Here is a 9478-nt window from a genome sequence, read left to right on the forward strand (position 1 = left end):
TCCAGCACCCCATTGACAATTGAATCTTTGTCAGCCATTATGGAAACTTTTGTGTCCCGGGTGGAAGTGGCTTGTCAGGGACAGGGCGCAAGAAAGCGACCCCCGCCTAACCCCTTATTATCTGAAACCTCGGATTCAGACTCTGAGCCTATTTCTGCAGTTGCAGGTACTTCATCTGGTATTGGTGTCTCGGGTCCTGTCTCTTCAGACAGTGAGGAGGATGTTTCGGCATCTGCCATAGCCCGAGAGGAAGCGTTAGTAAACGCACTCATTGTATCTGTTCAAGAGACTTTAAGGTTACAGGGTATTCCATCAGAAATAGCTGAAACTGAGATCCCTTTTGGGACTAAAAAGCGCATCAAAGTGGCAAAGGTTTTTCCATTGCCCAAATGTTTTGGCAATCCAATCGATGAAGAATGGCGTCTGCCAAAACGCACTTTTAATATTTCCAAACGCATTGACAGGCGTTATCCGTTTGAGGAAACCCTTATTAAGAAATGGACAGAACCACCTGTGGTGGATTCACCAATTGCTAGATTGAATAAAGCCACGGTTATTCCTTTAGAAGACGCTCCGTCTTTTAAAGATCCAGTGGATCGCAAGATAGAAGCTATGTCTCGCACCATGTTTTCCTTGATTGGATCAGCTTTCAGGCCAATAATTGCTATTGGTCTGGTTTCGCAGGCTGTAACTGAATGGACCAAGTGGTTACGCCGGGACTTAGAAGAAGTCCCTCAGGCGGTATCAGATTTGTTGGAACAAATGATACAGGGGTTACAGTTTGTATGTGATGCGGCGTTAGACGCCACTCCATTAATGGCGCGAGCATCAGTCTCAGCAGTGGTTCTCAGGCGTACACTGTGGCTAAAAGGTTGGATAGCCGACCAAGGTTCCAAAAAAGCATTGGCTAATATCCCCTTTTCAGGAGAACGTCTATTTGGAGCCAACTTAGATGAGATCATTAAGGACATCACCGGTGGAAAAAGCACCTTTTTACCGCAAAATTTTAAAGGTAGAGGAACTCGTCAAAGACGAGGGCCTTCTTTTTCTGCTCACAAGAGGTTTTTTCGTCCAGCGGGTGAAAAAACGAAGTCCTCCAAGGTTCCTACAGGAGGCGTCAGGGGTCGTTGGTCGGGCAAGCAAAAGCCCGCCCCCTCCAGACCTGAAGATAAACCATCCAAAGCCTGAAGGTGCGCCCCCACCCATAACTGGGGTGGGGGGACGTCTTCGCCGGTTCCCGGATCCATGGCTTTCCAGAATCCCGGACAAATGGGTTTGCGAAGTCATAAAGTCAGGGTACAAGATCGAGTTTCGATCTCTCCCACCGGCGCGATTCTTCCCTTCCAATATCCGACTATCTCCGGATCGTCTAGAAGATCTGCGGAGAGCAGTCACAGATCTACTACAACAAGGAGTGGTAGTCCACGTTCCTTGGACAGAACGGTTTCAAGGGTTTTATTCAAACCTGTTTACAATACCCAGGAAAGAGGGCAAAGTGCGTCCAATTCTGGACTTAAGAGCACTCAATTCTTTCGTCAACATAAGAAGATTCAGAATGGAGTCCATTCGCACGGTAGCAGCCTTCCTGCATCCAGGGGATGTCCTAGCGTCCATAGACATCAAGGACGCCTATCTTCACATTCCCATTTTCGCAGGACATCAGCGTTTTCTACGCTTTTCCGTAGAGGAGAACCACTATCAGTTTGTGGCGTTACCTTTCGGTCTCGCCACGGCTCCGCGGGTCTTCACAAAAGTGTTGGCCCCAATGTTGGCACTTCTGCGCCAAAGAGGTATATCGATTCTAGGTTACCTAGACGATCTTCTGCTTCATGCAGAGTCTCCTCAGACCTTGCTACAAAACATAGAAATTACTATGATTTCTTTACAGGAATTCGGGTGGCTGGTGAACCAGCAAAAGTCCTTTCTGGTTCCCACCCAAAGGCTCGAATATCTGGGTCTAATTCTAGACACAGTCAGGACAAGAGTGTTTCTTCCGGTAGGGAAACTTCGAAAGATTCAATCAGCAGTCCAGTTGTTACTGTCCAACAGCTGGTCTTCCCTTCGGACTTGCATGAGGGTTCTGGGGTTGATGGTGGCTTCATTCGAAGCAGTCCCATTTGCCCAGTCCCATACCCGAATTCTTCAGCAAGAGATTCTCCTCAGATGGAATCGGAATCCGGAATCCCTGGACAATCAGATACGATTGAGCAAACAGACCAGAGAGTCTCTGGTTTGGTGGCTTCGGTCTCCAATGCTCAGCCAGGGAAAGTCATTTCTGCCAATATATTGGACGATAGTGACCACGGATGCCAGTCTATCCGGATGGGGAGGAATTCTCGGGCAATTATCTGCCCAGGGACTTTGGTCCCCGGAAGAATCCAGATTACCGATAAATGTATTGGAACTGAGAGCGATCAGACTTTGTCTGATTCACTGGACCGAGCAGCTCCAGGGCAGCCCGGTTCGGATCCAGTCGGACAATGCCACGGCTGTGGCTTATGTCAATCACCAGGGGGGCACCAAGAGTGTCCGAGCGGCAAAAGAAGTGGCTTGCATTCTTCGCTGGGCGGAACGATTTGTTCCAGCAATCTCTGCGGTGTTCATTCCGGGGGTGGAGAATTGGCAGGCAGATTATCTCAGCCGTCAGACCCTGGATCAGGGGGAATGGTCCCTCCATCCAGACGTTTTCCACCAGTTGTGCCTACGGTGGGGCACCCCGGATGTGGATCTGTTGGCATCACGATTCAACAGGAAAGTTCAGAGATTCGTGGCTCGCTCCCGCGATCCTCTAGCAGAAACCGCAGACGCACTGATCGCCCCGTGGGGGCAATACCAGCTAATATATGCCTTCCCTCCTCTCGCGTTACTGCCAAGACTTCTTCGCAGGGTAGAGGAGGAAGGAATCCCAGTAATCCTGGTAGCTCCGGACTGGCCTCGTCGAGCTTGGTACGCCGACATGGTCAGACTGGTGGCGGACGTCCCGTGGAGACTTCCTCTCAGAGAGGATCTACTGTCTCAGGGACCGATCTTCCATCCTGCTTTACGATCGCTGGCTTTAACGGCCTGGCTATTGAGACCCAGGTGCTGAAGGACAAAGGTTTGTCAGCTTCAGTTATTCCTACTCTAGTTGAAGCAAGGAAAGCGACTTCCAGAAAGATTTATCATCGCACATGGAAGTCCTACATTGCATGGTGTGAACCTTTGGGGTTCCGTCCTCGGTCTTATTCGATTAGTCGAATATTGGCTTTTCTGCAACAAGGGGTTGAGCAGAAACTGGCCTTGAGTACTATCAAGGGTCAGGTCTCAGCATTAGCCATCTTCTTTCAGAAGCCTTTGGCTACTCATTCCTTGGTGCGGAATTTTATCCAGGGGGTGCGACATCTGGCTCCGCCAGTGCACGCGCCGTTACCCCCCTGGGATCTTAATTTAGTGTTGTCGGTTCTTCAGAAACCTCCCTTTGAAGATATTAGGGAGATTCCTCTACCCACGTTGTCCCAGAAGGTGGCCTTCTTGGTGGCTATTACTTCTGCACGCAGGGTGTCAGAGCTGGCCGCATTATCTTGTCGTTCACCATATCTGGTGGTTCATAGAGATAAGGTGGTTCTTCGTCCGAATCCATCCTTCCTACCAAAAGTGGTTTCAGAATTTCATCTGAATGAAGAAATTGTATTACCTTCCCTGTGTCCTAAGCCCAGTCATCCTCGGGAATTTGCTTTGCACTCCTTGGATGTGGTCCGGGCGATCAGGGTATACTTGAAAACGACAGACTCGTTTCGCAAGACGGATTCACTTTTTGTGATCCCAGATGGACCCAAAAAGGGGTTGCCTGCATCTGCCGCGACCATTTCCAGATGGATCAGACAGACGGTAGTGCAGGCTTATTCTATTAAGGGTCGGGAGCCCCCGTTCCCTGTTAAGGCGCACTCCACTCGGGCACTTAGTGCGTCATGGGCCTTTCGCCATCAGGCGTCAGTGGTCCAGGTGTGCAAGGCGGCTACCTGGTCGTCGGTACATACCTTCTCTAAACATTATAAAATTGATGTAATGGCATCGTCTGATGCCTCATTTGGCCGCAAGGTTTTGCAGGCCGCAATTTGAGGAGACCAGTGGTCTACCTCGAGGGTTTTTTTCCGTTGGAAAATTTTTTTCTTTTAGTCTCATTCTTTGTTTATAATGAGCCTTTAAAACTTCTAGTTTGGCACCGGTTGGGCCTACTAGATTGGATTTGATTTTGTCAATCCCACCCCTCATTTGTGGCACTGCTTCTGGATGTCCCAGCTCTTGAGAATCAAGAAGACTACGTCTGTCAATGAGCGATAGAGAAAAATGGATTTTTGTAAGAACTTACCGTAAAATCCTTTTCTCTTAAGCTCATTGACAGACGTAGTACCCGCCCCTCTATCATTGAGTTGGGTTGGGTTAATTTCTCTGTACTGCTTTAAACAGAACTGATTCCCTGTAGCAGAGAGAGGGAGGATATACCCTCAGGGACTGCCCCCTAGGGTGGAGCCAGAACGTTTTGTCATTCTGCCTAGTCCTACTCCTGCGGAGACAACATAACCCAGCTCTTGAGAATCAAGAAGACTACGTCTGTCAATGAGCTTAAGAGAAAAGGATTTTACGGTAAGTTCTTACAAAAATCCATTTTTTTTCTGCCTAGTGTCCTACTCCTGTAGGAGGCAGTATAACCCAAAGGTTCAGAATCCTGGAGAGCTGTATCCATCAATGAACGCAGAGAAATGGATTTTACGGTAAGTCGAAAATCCCTTGTGTTAGTAAGCGGCTGGCTGCAGGGGAGCCAGCCACTCATTGGCACAGGGAAGTCAGAGCTGTGGGATGAAAAATTATAAGTGTACAGATCTTTTTTACACAGGGTAGACAGCACAGGTAGCAGGGGACACATTTTTAATAACAGTTATGTTAGGCAAGAATTCTACTTTAATCTCTGGTATGGATGGTCTGATTGCTACTGAATTGTTTCTTTCTGTGTCACAGATCTAAACTTCGTTAGCGATATTTGGGAAGTGTAATGATTCAGAGATGAGAGGTGCTGAGTGCTCGTGAAAAGCCCATTGCACCTGTGACAGATAATTTTCTAGTGTACTTAAAAAATCTTTGTATAATCGATTCAGCAAGAGAGCACTTGGGAGGAAAATCATTCGGGAGTAGAACTTGGCAATGAGATCAGACAGTTCTAGAATCTTTTATAACAATCATGGAAATTTAAATGATTGTAATGCTGTTGATTTTAGTCACTGTGGGTGATAATTTGACAGAATAGAGATGCCTATCTATGAGCAATAACATGTACATGCAAAGACTGGTAGTGTTTAACCACTTGAATACCAGTCTGCAATACCCCTTAATTGCCAAGTTATTGTTCAGTGATGTGATAGTTTGACTGACACTGTCTTTTTTTTTTTTTAATTACCTGTTTAGTTGAAGAAGAATTTTCAAGTTTTACAGGAAAAATAAAAGAATAATAATAAGAAAACAAAAGCGAGATAGACAGGCATACCATAGGTACCAAAAATCACCACAACATGAAAATGTATAGGTGACCAAACATGAAGTAGCGAATAAACAGCTTCCCATGTAATGAAAACAATAGCTGGGGTGACCCACTTAGAGGCCACAGCAGTGACCCCAGTGTAGGCCTGCCCATACAAAAACATGCAATACTACAAGTAAAAAAAAAAAAGGGCTAAGGGCTACAGTGGGGGGAGCTGAGCGGACAGTTAACTTCTGGCTGCTTTTTGCCCCTGATCTAAGGGCTATAGTGGAAGGAGCTGAGATCTCCCTCTGATATCAGCTGGGAGGTCATGTGACTGCTATGCTGTCCGCTTAGCCCCTCCTACTGTAGCCCTGAGATGAGGGGAGGAGAGCGGCCGGAGGTCATGTGACCGAACAGAAATGATCTGAAATAAGGTATTTAGAGGCATAATTTTATGCAAACATTTACACTATGTAGTATAGCTTGATAGAACAGAGGGGATGGCAGTAATCTTTCTTTGATTTTACTGCCTGCTACTAATAGTGGTGGGAGGGGAGGGGCGGGGCGGGGAAGAGATCGCTCACACACAGGAGCTGATTGGCTGGAAGGGAGGGGGAGAGAGGAGAGCAGTGGGATGATGGAGGCATTTTAACTTACATTGGGATCATTGATTGGCAGCCATGTTTACCGTGGTCAGTTTACATAGGGGGACACAGGAACAGGCAGGAACAACAAGGTTTTTTTATAGCATAGAAAGAGACCGATTCGACACAAGCACAATGCTGTTTAACCTGCAATAAGAGGACAGGATCTTCTTCTTTTTTTTTTTTTTTTTTTTTTTTTTTAAGGGTTACAATTTCTCTATAAGGGCTAAGTATTCATCCCAAGCATCCCATAAAGCAGTAAACTTTTATTATGCTGTCTAGCTGTAAGGTATTTCATGGATCTCACTACTCTAAGCCACTGCAGGAGGGCAGAAAACATTGGGGCGGGGGTGGTCTGTTTCCACCGGACAGTAATTAGACATTTAACTGCAGTGAGTATGTGCGTCATCAATTTTGTTAGGTTTTTCTCTAGCTTCCGCACTAGGAGGCCCAAAAGATGCGTCAGTGGGTCTAGGTGGACAGCACTGTTAATGAACTTGGAAAGGAGCAAGTTAACCTCTTCCCAGGAAGGTATCATTTTTGGGCAATTCAATAAAATGTGGAACAGAGATGCCACCGCCGAGTCACATCTCCAACACCTATTGGAAACAGTGGGAAAAATTGTATGTAGGAACCCAGGGGTATGGTACCACAGAAACAAAATCTTATATGCGTTTTCTTTATAGACCATGCACTATGCATCTGCCAGACCTCCATGGAGAGTTAATGGCCCAGCAGCGCTTCCCATTTCAACAGATAAGGATGTTTAGAAAATGGTTCTGCTGTTAAAGTAGCAAGGATCTGATATGTCAGGAATCACAGATTTTCTAGAGGGACCTTCTGTACAAGTTCTCTCGAATAGAGCCAGATGGGTAAAGACAAGTTCTATTGTAAGAGACTATGCATAATGTCAAATCTGCAAATAACTATAGAACGAGGAATTTTGAAAGACCATATTTATCCCGTAGTTTGAAGAATGGCAACTGCCAAAGGGAGCAACGATCTACTATATCCCTAAAGTTAAATAACTAATTTGTACTCCAGGAAAGCACCATAGACTTGGACAGACCACTGTATCCAAAGAATGAGGTTAACAAGGACATTGTAGAGGTCAGGTGAAATGTACTTCTGGTGTGTAACCAAATATATCTAGTGATTTGTAATGGTGCTAGCAGAGTAGTGCCTAAATTTGCATTGAGAACCCCACAGAAAAGAATTATAAATGGGCCAGCCATACCTTTTTACAAGTGGTGGTCTTAAACCAATGCCCCCCCCCCCCCTCAAAACAAATCCAATCATTTTGTTTCAGTAGCACTTAAAGGTCTTAAAATGCCACTGACCACCAATGGTGGGATTTTAATCTGCTGATCCTTTTATTTTGCTGTATTAACCCCTTCAACTTGCCTCCTGGCTGAGGTTTAGGTAGGCTTTAATGCCCCAGGCTGGCACAGCTTCTCTATTATGTGACAGCTTTGATTGGCTCTCACAGTGGGAACATGATCAGGTGCATGTCCCGACAGCTCCTGTTCAGAAACCATGACTAAGAGCTGTCGCTGACAACTGGCTCTGTGTGCTAGGAATGCACAGTGGGTACACTCTCGGCACACAACCTCCAGGCTTCCAATGGCGCATATGTGTTTCTTGGTGTTAAAGCTTACCCTCTTTGCCACCGCATATATGTGTTACACGGTCAGCAAGTGGTTAACAGCCAAAGAGGAGCTTATTTCATTGTGAGTAGGCTTATTCTTTGTAAACATTACAAGTTGTATGAAGATGGTTAAAGTGGATCTGTAAGTACATATTAACATGTAGTGTGTTTGGATGTATAAATAAAGAGTAACAAACAGGCAGAAATACATACTGTACCTTTCTTGGAGAAAATGCTGTGTCAAGCTCTCACTAGCACTGGTCAAATAGCCAAAAGACTAGGCCACTGGCTCATGTTTTTATCGTGCAGAGTTCTGATTGGCTGATCTCACCTTTAGGAAAAGTCATGTGACCAACACGGAAGGGCACATGAGATGTTTTGAAGGTAGGAGTTTGGGGGAAATTTCGGAGAGTGTCATGTTGGGGGGGGGGGGGGTGTTTTTGGGGAAACACCTGATCGTCAGTGGGGAGATATACAAAATAAAGTTCTTTAGCATGACAATTACTGTCATTTGGTCAAACTACTGCAGTCAGCTAAAGGTTCTTTTATATTGTGTGCTGTATTATACAATATCATTTTATTCTCTGTTTATATCCTAGGTACGATGAAGAAGCAGCGCAAGCTGATGGGCTAGATCGAGACATGAGGAGTCGACCTGGACAGGCTTTTGGCGTTAAAGGAAGTCGGGCAAGGGACTCTGGAAGATCTGCGCCTACAACATGGAAGTAGTTTGGAAGTGCTGATCATAATGCATACAATACTCAGAAATTAAAGAAAAACTCCAATAAAATCAGCAACAGGGTCTCCTCAAGTAGTCATAGTGGCCCCTGTATACCTGCAAAAAAACTTTTTTTTTTCCTACTTTGATGCAGTCAAAGCTTGGATCTTTTAGAGCATTCTGTGCTCCAGCAGGTTGGCTGTTTACTCTGAAGAGTGTAGTCCAGGTTTCACCTTCTAAGAAATGCTTTATGCTACCAGAACTCTATTGTCCCTGTATACTTCCATCATACCCCACCATTGCCCAATTTATCAGACTTATGAAAAATTTAATCTGGTAGGGGGTGATATGAGTTTAACCAGAATGTCTTTCTGTCCATTTTGGATAAGGGTTTATAAATAGCAATTTACAATCTTTATATGTCCTAGGTTTTAAATAAGAAAAAAATTGGGGAAAAATACAGTTTCCTACGATGTGTTATAGAGCAATGTTTACATACACTATGTGGCCAAATGTTTTTGGTCATCTATCACAACTGTTTGAGCTTGTTGGACATCCCATTCCAAAATCATGGATGTTGAAATAGAGTGGACCCCCTTTGTAGTTACAACAGCCTCCATTCTTCTGGGAAGACTTTCCACAAGATTTTGAAGTGTGTGTTTTTAGGAAATTGTACCAGTTTGTGAGGTCAGGTACTGATGGTGGATGAGAGGATCTGGCTCACAATCGGTCTTACAGTTCACCTCAAAGGTATTCTGTAGGGTTGAGGTCAGGGATCTGTGCAGGCCACTCGAGTTCCTCCACACCAGACTCCCCAAACCATGTCTTTATGAAGCAGGTTTTATACATCGGGGCACAGTCATGCTGGAACAGAAAAGGGTCTTCCCTAAACTGTTACCACAAGGTTGGAAGTGCACAATTTTCTAATATACCTTTGTATGGTATACTATTAACTGTACCCTTCACTGGAAACA

At 45.3% G+C, this 9478-nt stretch overlaps 1 protein-coding gene across 1 annotated transcript in view; it reads left to right on the plus strand.

Moving 5' to 3' along the window:
• Window positions 1–8751, plus strand: part of TTLL1 (TTL family tubulin polyglutamylase complex subunit L1) — a 74307-nt gene extending 65556 nt beyond the window's left edge. Inside the window, exon 9 of the mRNA XM_082256539.1 lies at window positions 8386–8751. Coding sequence (XP_082112665.1) covers window positions 8386–8515 — 130 coding nt within the window. The 3' untranslated portion in view covers window positions 8516–8751. The remainder of the gene's footprint in view (window positions 1–8385) is intronic.
• The last annotated feature ends 727 nt before the right edge of the window (window positions 8752–9478 follow it).

This window comes from Pelophylax lessonae (genome assembly GCF_965119305.1).
Source record: "Pelophylax lessonae genome assembly, chromosome: 4".
Classification (NCBI taxonomy): domain Eukaryota; kingdom Metazoa; phylum Chordata; class Amphibia; order Anura; family Ranidae; genus Pelophylax; species Pelophylax lessonae.